The sequence below is a fragment of the Chelmon rostratus genome, chromosome 18 (genome assembly GCF_017976325.1).
Source record: "Chelmon rostratus isolate fCheRos1 chromosome 18, fCheRos1.pri, whole genome shotgun sequence".
Taxonomy (NCBI): domain Eukaryota; kingdom Metazoa; phylum Chordata; class Actinopteri; order Chaetodontiformes; family Chaetodontidae; genus Chelmon; species Chelmon rostratus.
This window is the reverse complement of record NC_055675.1, coordinates 20964903-20980508: the sequence shown is the minus strand read 5'-3', so window position 1 is coordinate 20980508 and position 15606 is coordinate 20964903. Positions and strand designations below refer to the sequence as shown.

Below are 15606 nucleotides of genomic sequence, written 5' to 3'. Positions count from 1 at the left end.
AGCCAACTATATTTTAATTAGCTTCATTTGTTTTTTTTTTAATTCTCTTTTCCTTCATATAGTGGGGATAATTGTGATAATTTCCTATTTGGCTGAATTCGTAGATCAACATGTTCTTGATATGCTGAAATCATCACTTAGATTATGTAATTTAGTTTTCTTTGCAGTTTGTTGCTAAACCTGTTATGGTAGCCTTTATGTTGACTAACAAGTGTAGTTTGTGACTAAGTACATTTACTCATGACCTGTAATTAAGGACACACTTGAAGTACTTGTGCTATATTTAAGTCTTTTCTTTTCATGCCACTTTGCTCCTCTACTCATCTAAAGCTCAGAGGTAAATATTGTACTTTTTACTTTACTACATTTATTTGACAGCTTAATTACTACTCACTGCAACTGGTTGATTAATCAATAAGTCGACTGGCAGAATATTATAATATATAATTATTTGGCAACTATTCATATATTGATAATCTTTTATCATTAACATATCATGGCTCCAGCTTCTCAAATATGAAGATTTGCTGCTTTTCCTGTTTCTTATTTTTATCATATGTTTAGTGCGTGTATTTTCTCTGTGTGTACATATCTAAGGTAACATATGTGATATTATAACAGACACAGGAGACGTTTTTCTGCTCTCTATCTGCTTCCTCCAGCAGGGCCTTCTGCCAGATTCTATTTTGAAAAATGTGTGTGAAAAGAACTTTTATTTTGAAGCCAAACTTCTGAGACTTCCGGCAGTATCAAGGGTTTTTGCGGGTAAATTTCCTGTCAGCGTGTCGGAGCCGGTGTTGCCAGGTTGGGTGGTTTTCCGCCCTGTTGGGTCGGGATTTTGTGTTACATTGTGCGGGGTGAAATGGGTTTCGGCGTGTGGACAGGATTGGACCCGGTTTACCGTGAGTTTGGCTGTTTTTCTTTGTTTTTTTGTTTTGTTTTTTTGAGTACATTGAAAACTACAGTGTGTGACCACATCCAGTCGCTCAGCACAGCATTGATATCAGATATTTTTTATTCGAGATAAGACTTTATTCATCTCACGCCGGGTAGATTCTTACAGCAGTGAGAGAAATAAAAAAAAAAAGCAAAACAAAATTGGCAATAAAAATAGATACAAAATAAAATAAAAAATAGATAAAAAGATACAAAATTGAATTTAACTATAGAAGGCTATGTTTATAAAATAAATATTACCGAAAATACAGGGTCCAAATTGTACGATGGAGCCTCCTTTCACTCATGAACACTTGAACTGTTTCATTACTTTGTCATATTGAAAACTTGTGATGAACAACAACACTGTTGCTGTTGTTTATAAATGTATTTGTATTGTTCTCATAGATAATATTTGCGGATTTTCTTTATCAATTTGGGCGGATTTTGAGCAATTATGGACAGCATGAATCCAACCTGGCAACACTGCAGCACACTGAGGCAGCCACATAGAGCAGAGCTGCTGCTTCCCAGGGTCGCTTGCTGATGAGCAGCACTATCATCTGAGGAGGATCATGGAATAAACATGGCCCACAATAGACGCTTTTTCTTTGAAGGTAAGCTGTGACACTCCGCTCCGCTGCTCCGGTCGACCAACAGCAATTTTTTCCCGCAAACAGTGTTCAGATTCATGCTTGCCTATGCAGATTTGTGGTCCTCTGGTGTTACACATAATCGGTCCAGAATATGTGTGGACCCAGAGCGAGTGCACAGTTGGCTAGGTGGCTAACGCTAGCCTCGTAATGCCTGCTGTGGTAAAAGGCTCATCCTCTGCTAGCCGGGGTGAAGGCAGCGCTGCCAGGCCGGAGGCTGGAGGGGAAGACGAAGCGCTGGCCGGGCGGTCCGGTCCGGTCCGGTGCAGTTTTGAACTGAAGCTGGGTTTGCGAGCCCGAGCTAGCACCGTTAGCGCTGACGTTAGCTGGGTCTGCAATGTGGGAGCTGGATGTAGCGATAGCCGAGACGGGCCTTCCTGCCTCTGCCAGGATGTTCGCTGCCATTTAACGTTTAAACAACACAGCAAAACACATCAACACCGCAGCAACCAACATGAAAACACGTCGTGTTTGTCCGAACAGCGAACGAGCTGCGCTAGGCTCCAAACTAGCCTGCTAACGTCCTAGCTTCAATTATTAGCCGGCTAGCAGAAATGGTCAAAAAACTTTAACATTAAAAAACAAAATAAGTCAAATGAAAACTGCGTTAAAGGGATTTTAGTGAAGAGCATACCTGCCACAACACAGGTAGAAGAAGAGCTGACTGTGTTAAATATGACAGGTATTTACTGCCTTGCTCAACGGCTGTGTCATTGGCACAAGGAAGCGGGGCTGTAACCTCCTGGAGAGCACAGCTCACTTTAGCTCAATAGCTCAATAAAAAAGTTTAAAAGATAAATAAGGTGTTACTGTTAAACAGACAAGACTTAATGTTAAGAAGCCTAATGTTGAAAAGTGAGGCTGAGTTTTTGAAGTAGGACAGTATCAAAACAATCCTATATATGTATATTTTTGATACCTGACTTTGACAAATATTCTACTTTTTAAACATTTTTTAAAGGGTAGGGCTGGAGATGAAAAAAGACAAAAATCAACAATGACTGTGTGTCTCACAGCCTGATACATCTTCTTCCTCTGAGCTCCATTGTTGTTCATAAACTATTAAAAACACATCAATGAACCTCACTGTTGCTCTGGCTGACATGTTCCTTCATTATCATGAACACACACACACACACTGTAGTTGATTTTGACTCAGCCCCACACACACACACACACACACTGTCCTGCTGCCCCAAATATTCACTAGTGCACCAAATGTGGATTCATCCGCTGCTGAAAATAGTCCCCAACAAAAGCACTATTTCCTCCTGTTTGCTTGGTAAAAACTGCAGCGTGCAGCTATTTTAGGAGTCTTTTTCTATTGAAAGTGTGTAATTTGTGAAGATTTCTAAAGATTTAGATCTTCAGTTGGAACCAACGGGCTTGGAGCTGAGAGCCACAGACAGGAAGTCAGAGAGTGTTTAGATGGACTAACGTTGGTTTTGTTCTTATCATTCGATTTGTTGAAAAATCTAGAATAATAGCAGCGTTATATAAGTATAATCATCTAAAATTGTGAAAAGTTCAATTCAAATTCAGAGCTATATTGAGAGAATAAGTTAACAAGATATTTAATTGAATTATTTTGACATTTGATGTTCACATTTCAGTTCATATTGGAGGTTCAGTGCAGCCAGCCTTGTTATAAATGATGATAATAAGGTGTCATTGAAGACTTATTTGTTGCAGGGCCTGGTTTTAGAAAAGCCATATGCAAACGCTGGCAGGGTCGAGTTCTCCTGATGAGCCTCGCTTGTAAATAGATTAATGATGCAGATAGAGATTGCAAGCTGTACAAGGCTTTCGTGTGCTCATGCGTGGGAAGCTAGTTTGATGTGTTTTGCTTAATTAATGTACATTCTTGTACTTTATATCATTTTAGGGCATTTATTTCCTTTATTTGATAGGAACAGTTGAGAGATGTCAGAAAATGAGGTAGAGATGTAAAAAAATAAAGGTCCCCAGTTGGACTTAACCTACTTTTCATTGTTAGTCTCTGAAAAATGTCAAAATTAACAGGAGAGGAAATGATCTCATGTTGCAAATGAGGTGAAAGTGGCCCCAGGGTTGCGTTAGGAATCATGTGTTCTTTGATGGATTAACTGCATGTTTAATATATGGATGAGTTGCATTTCCTCTGAGGGCTGAGTGCAGATCTGAGTGACAACAAGCTGTTCGGATGCGAACATCATGCGAGCGTCAGAGCTCCCCTTCAGACGCACAAGCGCCACTCGCTTCGGCCTGTTTGGATAAATTGTGTAGTTGTAGCTGTCATCAGAGATCCCCGATCATGGATTTGTCCTGCAGGAAATCCACTGTTACACCCTCCGCAGGCAAAATAAATGAGCGTGCTGAAGCTCAGCAGGAACCTAAATGTCTCCTCGCTAACATTATCGGGGCATTTGTTGTGATTTATGAAGCTGGAAAATGGAGCACAACATGAATCTTCCAGACTTGGGGGTTGACACTGTGTATGAGCTGGAAGAGATTGGAACAGGTTTAATTTGGCTCGTGCAGGATTGAACAGAAATGACTGAAGCACGAGAGCTCTGGGATCATAACGTACGATTTTTTAACTTTTGAAGATTATTTCTCTCATCATATAAAAAGCAGGAATGGATAATTCACTAAAAACAGACAGCAGTTTTCCCCCTAAATGTTCTGCCACTAGTCTCATCTCTTCAGTGTCTGCTAATCCACTTCTGCAGCTGCACAGGGAGGGCAGAAGCATTATGTTTGAGGCCGGGAGGAAAATAGGCCGAGACGCTCCGAATCTGGTTTTGGGGGCCAGAAAGATGTTGCTTTTAAGGCCCGTATTTAAGCCACATGTACTGGATGAAATAACGGGAAGTGATTCTCTTAAGAGCGAGGTCATATTTACCTGCTGGGCTTGCAGCCAGATGGATATCACGCATTAACGTGATCATGTAGGTGATGTTTGGGAGGCCAGTTTGTCTTGAAAACAGCGGGGCTGAAGCGATGTTTCGTTGAGGCAGAGAATACGTCATCCAAAACAAAGCATGTTTATGAACTGCATGGGTTCAGTTTCCCTCGTGCTCCTCTCCTTCGTGTTTTGTTCTTGGCTGCTGTTTTTCATTTCCACGTCGCAGATTTCAGTTGATTCTGGTAGAAAATAGGAAGCCAGGGCGTCGTGGGAAAACTTTTTCAACCTTCACAACAACCTCCAGCAGACGTGTCAACATTATCGTTGGTAATACTGTGATGTGTAGAGTCGTAGCCTCGGTGTCGTTGGAATATCAGCGTTTCTTCTGACTTCTTGAAGAGGTGTGAGGACGAAGTTACACATGTAAGACAACAAAAGAAGCAAAAATGAAGTACATGTGTAGACAGCAGCAGTAAATGCGCAAATACAGTGTATAAAGTGTTGCTTAAACACAGGCATTTTTATTTTGACAAATTTAGCAAGATTGCTCAAATCTTAATTATAATTGTTATTATTATTGCCTAGTTTTGGACATTTAATCCTCATGTGTGGTTGAATTCATTTGTTTCTGTTATCAAACTAAAACAAATTGTTATTAGCGGATCTGTTGTTTGTTTTTAAGTTGTTTCACACAGAAGAGTTTACAGGAAGCAACAGACATTCAGACAAAAACAAGGACAACAAAGCTGAACAAATGGAAGTGAGCATTGAACAATAATGTATGTACAAGTAGGTGAATGACTGGCTGTGTATATAAATATATGTATATAAAAATCAACATACAGCGTCTCCAAACAAGATACCTTATTTTATGCATCTAGTTTAAATTTAAAACCAGAAGATTTTCAGTCATCTTCACAAGAGAGAAGCTAAAATCAGAAAATGTTATTGAAACAATTCATTCATTATCAAAGTAGTTGCCAGTTGTTGGGACCTAATCATTTGAGCTCAAGGACAAACTGTCGTTTTGTGAAACAATAGATTTGCAGTCTTGACACATGTTGGTGTTAACATGTTAATGTGTCACTGACTCACCTGAAACACAGCAAAACAACTAATTAGAACAAAGAGGAAAACACAAGAAGCAGCTCCGTAAAACCTTTTCATGATAGAAGATTGTTTTTAGCACAAGCTGCTGTGTGTGGAGGTTATCAGTCAAGTTTTTTTCAGCACTTGACCTGGAAAAGTTTCCCACAAGATGATAAATTATTGCGTTTTACTGGTCATAAACTGTACTTCTTTACATTGTTTGGACTATTTCATGTTAGAGCTGCAGTGATGAATCATTAAGTCGTCAACTGTTAAATTAATCCTCAGCTTTTATGATAATCTATCAATTTGTTTGAGTAATTGTTTTAGAAGAAAAAGTGAACATTCTCTGATTTCAGCACCTTCATTGTGAACAATTTCTGGTTTCTTTACTCCTCTTTGACAGTCAGTTGAATATCTTTCAGTTGGTGACAAAACAAGAAAACTTAAGCCCAAAATGAGGCTTTGGGAAACTCTGATTGACGTTTTTCACCATTTTCTGTCATTTTTGTAGACCAAACAATCGATTAATCATGAAAATCAGCAGAAATGATAACAATGGTTAGCTGCAGCCCTCTTTAATATCTGTATAAACCCGGATAAAGACATAATAACATAAGTAAAGATCTTTATTGTCCTCAGTTTGTGAAAAAGATAAACCAGAAGCGTTGGGCCCTCCTCTTCACTCCCTCCTCCAGTCTGCAGGGTTTATTTACTCTGGAAGAAGGTCGACTTCTCTCCACATGGACCCACAATCAGCTGGTGGAAGCACATTCACTTTATTCCTCCAGTCTGATTGGCTTAGACGCTGCTCGACTGTAACTCATAGACACTGTGTGATATAGTTGTGCTTTGGCACTGAGAAGAAAATATTGAGATAACACGTTTTATTACGCAGCACGTAAAAGAAGTCATTATTCCAATACAGCTGCACATGAATGCACCAGAAGGCTTTAATCAGCCCCCACTTTGAACTCAATTTCTACGCAGACTCTTTTGAAGGGTAAATAAAAAGAACGATGCAAGCATCTCATTGGATGGTATCAAATCTCTCTGCGAGCTGTCCAGATTGTTCTAAACACAGCTTTTCAGACAAACTGATGAAACAAAGTCAAAGTTTATCTTATAAAGACAGTGAAATGCACTATTATCCGGCTCTGTGACTGTGTCGTATTAGAGGCCGTGTTGGGAGTCGGACCCCTGACAGTGTTGATGTCTTCCTCTTCATCAAACCAAATTCACCTCCCATCAGTGTGTTTTTACTGGCTGTGAATTTTAGCCTTAACTTTCTTCTCGCCTCTTAGCCCAGCAGCCCCTGGGGGCAGGAGGTGGAACTTCCTTCATTCAGGTGGTGGGTTTAATGTTGCCAGGTTTGTAAAATGCTGGAATCAGACTGCGCTGCAATGACTCGATCTGATGCCTCGTTTACACCTGCTATTACAATGGGATCTGCTTCCAGACACGTTACCTGGATAATAAACCATCCCATCTTCCCTTTGAACAAAATCATTGAGTTTTTTTGAGTGAGGGGAAATTGTCCAGTGTGTTGCTGTACCAGCCTGTTAACAGCAGATCAGCTGCACAGATGAGTAACACCTTTTCAGAGGTTATTTCTTACTTTATATCATTTATTTCCCACCTGTATCGCTTTCATTTTTCACACAGTTCTGATGAATAACACATCCTTCACTTTCGTTTCACAGGATAGACGTTAAATCGATAACGGCGGGTGGAGGCTGGTCTTGTTCAGCTTCTGGCTCGCTCGCTGTCAAAATTTAAACACCAACTCATATTTTATGTTCGCTAAAAGCAAACATCTGTATATTGTGTGCAGATGCCAGCTCAGTGCAGCAGATCTGATCACATTCCCATCTTGATGCATTTACCGTCGTGCATTAATAATAATATTGTCCGGACACAGATTGCATTTTAATACCAGGTGTGAACGGGGTCCATCAGAGGTGGGTCTGGGGAAACTGACTCAGATAAAATACGGCCAGATGTTGCTGTGACAGTTGAGTGGCAGCACGTCATGACTGACTGAACTTAAAGCAGAAACAGTGAGTTTTATCATTGATGGAAAAAGCTGCATCTCATTTGATGCTCTATAAGGTCAGTATTGGGGCAGTGCACCCGTTCACGTTACTGTGAACATGGAGCAGAGAAAGAGGAACAATTTGTCATTTGATTTCAAGGAATGTTGTGACTCTCACCCTCAGATTACCATATTTTCTCACCTGTGGGGGAGACCTCACCCACTGCTCACCCACACACTCACCCTCTAAAGCTGCATTTAAATGGGACGAGCCCTGCAGGTTCTGTCACTGCTGCTGATGTGGGCTATATCTGAACCTTGTAATTAGCAGGTGGAGCTCATTACTGGATGTTTATCAGCCGTCCATCTAAATATATCCGGATTGGACCGATTGTGGATCTTCTCGTGTAACACGTGCTGTCATGTTATTTATTAACACACGTCCTGGTGATACAAAGTGGATGTTTGCTCTTTTTTCACATATTACAAACACTGATGGGAGGTGAACACTTGGATAAACTTGTTTACCAGTAACCAAGGCCTTTACATTGGCTCTCACCTCAAAATGAATGATTGAATATTGATAATGACTGGAATGCAGTTTCCCAGTTTCCCTTTTTTCCCAGAGAAAAGTACTGAATACAGCATTTTTATACCTACTCTCATGTCACAAATCATTGTATTTGCTGTTGTAATAGTAATCTATATTTGCAGAAGGATTATTCAACCAATGTCATTATACGTACTTATTGAATATAATCGGCAACTAAAAAAATCAGCTAAGTAATTAAGCAGCAAAAGCAGATGTTCCCTTTGATTAGATTTTACTGCAGTGACATGGAGTGTATTTTTCTTATTTATTGAATGGCGCTGTTGCAGTTGAATATTTCCAAAATTATCAAGGAGCCCAAGGTTCCCTGTTTTTCTAAATGTCGCCAGTTTTTCATATCATCAAGTTGAAATGATCAGCCCTGAAATGTGGCTTCATCTAAATGGTCATTTCAGCTGATGGCTGTGTCTTGGTCCTGTGTCCCTGCACTGACGTGAGTCTGGTTTATTATTCAATCCAAGCCCTGGGTAGGTCAGAGACCAGGCGAGATGGAGGGTACAAGCACAACTGGAGCTTTTCTCTCTCTGGTGACAGTGAAGAGGAAAGGAGACATGAGTAAGCACTTCTCCAGCCCTCGTTTTCAGCACCACCAGCGCTGCACTGCATCACTTTCCCACCACACAGCTCGCCCTCCACACACAGGAAAAGACCCCGGTGACACCTCTGCTGATGAGCAGGCTATTCCCGTCTCTGATGACACACGCACTGGCCTTTTTAATACAGATCTGTGCGCTCTGCATGGACATGCTCTCCTCTTTTACACGTTGGAATCTGCTAGGGTTGGACCGATATGTTTTCTGATGGAACAGAAGAGGTTCCTCCTGATCACATGCAGAGAAAAAGAGTCAAACCTGCAGTGAAATGCGGCTTTATTTGCACCTTTTTAGTTATTTAAACGTTTTTTTCTACATTTAATCTGCATTTAAATGTCGTAGGGCTTCAACTACTGATCATGTTCTTTATCAATATAATGTTGAAAGTATTTTTAATCAATTTTTGTAGTCCATAGTTATTTAAAAAAATAGTAAAGGCTCATAGATGAAGTCTTAAAATTTCATGTTTTTGTCCCCCAAATTGTCCAAAACCTGAAGATAATTCAGTTTAAGTCCTCACTAATTTGAGCTGAAGCCATAGGATATCTGGTATTTTTGCTTGATAAATAACTGAAACAAGTAATTGATTATCAAAATTGTTCTTGACTAATTATGCTGGTGGACTGATAAATGGATTACTACATTTTTCTGAAATAAAACGTTAATAATGGCCACATATTTAATGAGTGAAGTCGGTGTTTAAACCGTCATTTAGCAGCTACATTTACAACAAGGTCATTAATGTCAGGAAACACACTTTTACCACGTTTAGTCAAAAGGTTTCACCTGATGGAGGGTTTGCATCAAGCTGAAGTCAGGTTTAAAGTCACACAGATAGTGGAGGAAGTACTCTTAACTGAAGTAAAAGTAGGAATACCACAGTGTAGAAATACTCCGGTACTTTAAAGTACAAAAGTATCAGCACCAAATTTATACTTCAAGTATCAAAAGTAAACATACTCATTATGCATGGTCCATTTCAGAATAATATATATTATTAGATTGTAGTTATTGATGCATTCATGTGTTCATCACTTTAATGTTGAAGCTGGTGTAGGTGGAGCTCAGCTAACATATCAAAATGTATTAGGTGATTATATTTATTCTATATTTTATATAATCTGAATCTGCAAATAAGTAACTAAAATGATCAGATAGTCAGATAATCAGATGTGCAATAAAAAGTACAATAATTCCTTGTGAAATGTAGTGGAGTAGACGTATGAAGAAGCAGTACCTTAAAATTGTATTTCAGTACATGACTTGAGTAAATGTGCTTAGTTACTGTACGCCACTGAGCAGCACTGTGTTGTATCAGTGATCTGTGACTGATTAGGTTACCCTGTGGCTGAAATCTCTCATAAATACAACATACATTCAGTGTCCAGCTTATTATTTCCACTTAGCTAAAACTAATGCAGGCAAATACAACAGCTGTGCATCAAATCCTGCTTTTATGAAGGCTAGAATCAGTTTTTGTTGATATTGGCTCAGAGAAACGTTCTGTAGCCTAAAGGAACACATGATATATATATATATATATATATATATATATCAGCCAGACTCCAGCGTTGCATTTGTTACTGTGGAAATGATAACATTTTAAGATCAGTATCAGATGTTTGCATATTGAGTGCTAAAACTATTGAATACAAACAATAGCTGGAATGTGAATCTCATATCGGTCGAACTCTAGAATCCACTTTGTCCCCTTAATTGTGCAGACGTGTCATTTTCTCCAGACACTGATACACACACAGACATATTAAACAATATGAAATATGCTGAGTAGAAATGTGTTGACGTGGAGCGCGCACACCGAGGCTAACCGCAATCTTTTGTTTTCTTTTCTTTCTCTCAGTGCGAGCGTGGTGAGCGTGGAGGAGATGGACAGGCAGCAGCCGACCTCCCCCGAGGAGAAAAAGGTAAAGCGCTCTCCGTCTCATCCTGTGACTCTCAGCCCTGATAAATGTGACTCCCAGCGGTTCTGCAGGACTCTCCGATCAGCCCTGCAGACGGTGCCACAGCCTGGCTGGCGCCTGGTGCCGCAGAGCGAAGGCACCCGCCCCCGACAGTCCATGAGCTAACACTGCTGGGGAGCTAAGGGACTCAAGGGGCTGCTGCTGCTTCTGTGGTGGTTGGTGTTGTTGTTGTTGTTGTTGTTGTTGTTGTTGTTGTTCTGGGGGGATTGTGAGCAGGTGGTTGGTGTTGGCCTCTGGTTGTCCTGTAAAAGATATAATTTACACTAGATAGGATTTATCTCAGAGGGAAAAAGATGAAACTTTAAGGAATTTAAGCAGTTAATTAACATGTTTTGGCAACATCACCAACTTTGCTCAGTTTATGACATGTTTATATGTTATAATGTTGTGATCATCAGTCCCAGGGGTTTGGTTAAATGAACTCCTGTGATGTTTAATAGAGACACTTATGGTCTCCAGAGGTTAAATCTTGTTGACTTTTCCACTTCCCCAACACTTCAGCTCATGACAGGCGGCCTCTGAAACTAAAGCCTGAATTCCTGTCAACCTCAGCTCCACTTCAAAATCGATGCTAACGTAGCATGCTAAATGCTAAAACACGAAAACAAAAGTTTATTAATGTGCAAAAACGTACAAGTGTAACCATACTAAACAGTATATGCTAAGTATTAGCATCTTAACATCCCTTTACCTATGCTAATGTTACCATGCTAACAACCAAACATGCTAAAATGAGCACATGGAATGTATGTTACTATGCTAACCTACACGCATTGGAACATGCCAGCTTTCACTCAACATCGTCTTAGCATGCTAATGCTATAACATTAGCTTGCTAACATGCAACTAGAGTAACGTTTTATTTTCAGCCTGCACTAATAAATTATTAACCTATTTAGGGTTGTGATGGTGAGAGACTTTCACAGTTATTATTATTATTATTATTATTATTATCAGTTACAGTGACCCTTAAAGGAATTAAAGCAGAAGGGTTTTTTGAGCAAATGCTTTATTATCATTTACCAAAAATGATGTCCCTTATTTTTAAATAACACTAATGTGGTAGAATTCAATAGTGGAGATAAGTAAATGTCCCTGGTATGATAACCCTTAATTAATGCGCTGCTGCAGCCCTGGTCCTTTTATTATTTTTCTTCTGCGTTGTGTTGATGCAGCAAGCCAAACTCTGCCCACCTTAACAACGAAACGCTGTGTTATTTTTGAAATTGATGTGAAATCCGCAGACTGTTTAATGCTTCGACTTGCAGCCTGTTTCAGCCACAAACGTCTGCATGTGTGGTCACGCTGATCACACTTGTCCCAGTGAGTCAAAGGCTTAAGATGAGCGAGTTTGTCTCTTTATGTATCATCTATTCAGAAGGTGTGATTTCTGGTGTGTGTCGGGCTGTCGGCATGGCTGCCGATGTTTATTTTTGATTGCTGTCACGTCCTTTTAATTGATGTGTGTGCCGTCTCTTCAGTCTCCCTCTCTTAGGCACTTCACTTCTGATCCTTTGAGAACGTATGAAAACCGGCCAAATAATCACATGAGGCCTCTAAACAAGCTGGCACCCAAGAGGTTCAGGTACAGTCCGGCATATCCTGCTTATATCAACCTCATTGCTGCTGCTTGCTTGTTGCCTCACACCTCTGACAGGTCTGTGGTGGTTTCAGGTGGTTTGGGATGAAAACATGGTGATGATTTAAAACGAGTAGAAATGTGGAAAAAGTGACTGCAGCTCTGTTTTTAGTCCACAAATGAATATTTTTGTGAGAAGAATCCTGTAATTCTTGAGTGCCCACCACACAATAGAGTAAATTTGTTATTCAAGGCAAATCAATAGGATTATCTAGAATGACTATTTGTTGTTTTGCTTTTTTTTTTAACCTGCAATTTTATGCAAGTGCTAAAATTAGTTTTTACATCAGTTTTCTTCTTCTCTGTCGTTTTACTGGCATAATTTAACAGAAATAGATTTAAAAAACAAGGATAATAATCTAATTTATTCATCTTTGACAAAATGTGTAATCCAGTTTTGGCCATTTTAATTGTTTGTTTTTCTATCACACTGTTTCCTGTGAACCCAGTGACGCAGATTCTATGGAAACAGACAAATAAATACAATGATAGCTTTATTTATATAACACTTCATGCTGTAAAACACTTTAAAATGGCTTTGCAGGCCATTTGAAGTTGTAATGAAGTCAAGAATTAATCAATAGGGTAATACAGTAAAATGAGATTATTTAATGGATAAATATATAATAAATAGAAAAAAGAAAAGTGAAAACCAGATGTGATAAATGTGATTAGTTGACGCTTAACTCATTGTTCTCGTCTTCTCGTGGCCTTCTTATATTTCCGCTGTAAATGGCTGTAAACAGGAGTTTGTTGACATGAGCTTGAAACGAGTGACCGCAGTGTTTGGCTCTCTCTTCCTGTCCTGCAGCGAGGTCCCTCTCACGGTAGCAACATCCTCCCCCATCCCCAACAGAAACAACTATTTCATCATCAGTCCTGCACCTTCACAAGGAATCGTTTTACAAGGGCGACACTTTCAGCACACGCAAATGCCCTCTGCAATAAGGAAACCGGTCCAAAGGTAAGACAGTTTGTACTTCTCTCTTCTCTTCTCGTTGTTTTAAACGCACAACTTGCTCCTGTTATCTCAGCCAGGCGTAAGACTGCAGGGGATCGTGTGGGTTTGTGTGTGTGTGTGACACGTTTCAAACAAGTTGTGACAGGAGCAACAAAAGAATGGGAAAGATGTGGAACGCTCCAAAAACACCTGTTTGGAACATTCCACAGGTAAACAGGCTGATGGGTAACAGGTGATAGCATCATGATTGAAAGGCTCAGTGGGTCACAGCGAGGATGGAGAGAGGCTCAACACATGTGATTGGATAATGGAGCTTACTACATGGGCTCAGGGACACTTCAGAAACACAGCGTCCAAACTTTTTTGGAATCAGGGTTATGTAGTGTTGCCATGGTTTCTGTTTACATTTTAGCAAACCGGCACCATTAAAAGTTTACCAAATTGGCTATTAGTTGTCTCTACATCTGTGGGTACATTGTAAACAGGAACTGCCACCGCTGCGTTACTTTGATGCTGAGGAAAACTTCAAAACGTGATGATTTTCTCAGGCAACTTCTGTAATTATAAGGAGCACCTGCTTTGCTATGACTTCAAAGCTGTTTTAGGAATATTTATTCAGAATGGTCGTTGGAGATAATGATATTGTCGGACGTGTGCGTCATGTGTCCTTAATTGCCTCCATGAGCTGTGTGTCTGCTGACTGTTGGTGAGAATAAGAAGGAAAAAGAAACTTCCTGTTGTTTTCAGATAACCAGCATGCACCTGTTCCTCTCACCTCTCTTGCTCTGTGTTGCCTGTGGAGGTTTGAAAACCAGAATTACTGGGTTTTCTGTGGAAAAAGGCGAAGGAGACGTAGCTTTTAGCTCGTATATCCACAGTCACACAATTTACCTTTCGGTGGGAAATTGTTTACAGAGTTGAACAAGTGGAAACTGAGTGTGTTTTCTTGAACTGGAAGAGATCAGTCTTGTATTTGATGCGCACGAGAGCCTTTGATGTAGACGAAAGTGATGTGGTGAGTAACGTCTGGTTGGTTTTGAGGTTTGGTGTGAAAAAAATCACTTTAATTCAAAAGTAGACTGGGAAAAATGAATTATGGCAGATAAATTAATTGCATTAGTGAGACGTTTCTCTCTTTGATTTTTATCTTCAAGCAGCCTTGATTTGAAGGAAAGGTAAGACTTTGATCCAGCCGCATCACTCCGAGTGAATCTTAACAGGCAGGATCTCATTTCACGCTTTATTCATGTCCCCAGATCATCGCACATCTCATTTATTTCAGGTTTTGTTTGTGCATCAGCAGCATCTCTGTTGACATGCTGTGAGACTTTATGTCAGTGTGGGGTTTCTTTCCTTTCATCGTATGTGTTATGATGGGGGCCTCACCTCTGTAAGCCCAGTAACACTGGTCACTGCTTATGTTTATAAGCAGTTTGGAGTGTTAGTAGAACCAGGTGCTAACTTACAGTATTTTAATGATATTTTCAAGCTAAATCAGTGGGTTGATATGAGCAACATTATATGTGCACAGGAACACGGTCTTTCACAATATATATATTCTAATAGATAGCGATAAATGAACCCTTATTCCACTGAAAGTTGCTTTCAAGTTGTCCTTTTGTTAAAGGGTTTGCCTGCAGCCACCTATGAGGAAGAAGAAGAAGAAATGTGGCAAAGAAAATGAAATAAAATACCCAACAATAATGCAAGATATAAAAAAAAAAACAAGAAGAAGAAACCAGAAAAGACTAACGATGGGAATCAGGAACTGGTTCCAGTTGAGTCTGAGCTTATCAATTCCTTTTATCGATGCCGGCGTGGTTTTCTGACAGTTGCACATTGCATAACGATGTCAGACTCATGCGTCTACACTGCTGGAACTGGCAGCAGGAAGGAGTCATAGCGGAGAGGAAGAAAGCGTGGCTTCATTTCACAAAGAAAAGATGGCCGCAGTGCTCGTCATGATGTCTGTAAAATGATCATTTCGAATGAGCGAGGAAACGTGAGCAATATGCTCACACAAATGCCAGGAATGCCACATATTTAACACTCCACACACAGTGCTGCAGCTTTCTAACCGAGCAGCACGTCCATCACTGGAGGTCGACATCATGTTCTGATAACGTTAGCGCCACGCAGGCAGGCTGAGCAGATTTTTTCATTTGCAAAGAAAACCTTAATGAAAACAAATGATCACACAATCAGGGGGTCGATAACCAGA

The 15606-nt window shown here is 40.0% G+C and overlaps 1 protein-coding gene across 2 annotated transcripts in view; it reads left to right on the top strand.

Annotated features, from left to right (window-relative positions):
- Window positions 1-855: 855 nt before the first annotated feature.
- Window positions 856-15606, top strand: part of senp6a (SUMO specific peptidase 6a) — a 34630-nt gene continuing 19879 nt past the window's right edge. The window contains exons 1-6 of one of the 2 annotated variants that reach the window (XM_041958354.1): window positions 856-902; window positions 1345-1553; window positions 8672-8765; window positions 10665-10728; window positions 12267-12370; window positions 13236-13388. In XM_041958354.1, the coding sequence (XP_041814288.1) occupies window positions 1523-1553; window positions 8672-8765; window positions 10665-10728; window positions 12267-12370; window positions 13236-13388 (446 nt within the window). In that variant the 5' untranslated portion in view covers window positions 856-902; window positions 1345-1522. The remainder of the gene's footprint in view (window positions 903-1344; window positions 1554-8671; window positions 8766-10664; window positions 10729-12266; window positions 12371-13235; window positions 13389-15606) is intronic. The other variant, XM_041958355.1, reaches the window with a different exon arrangement.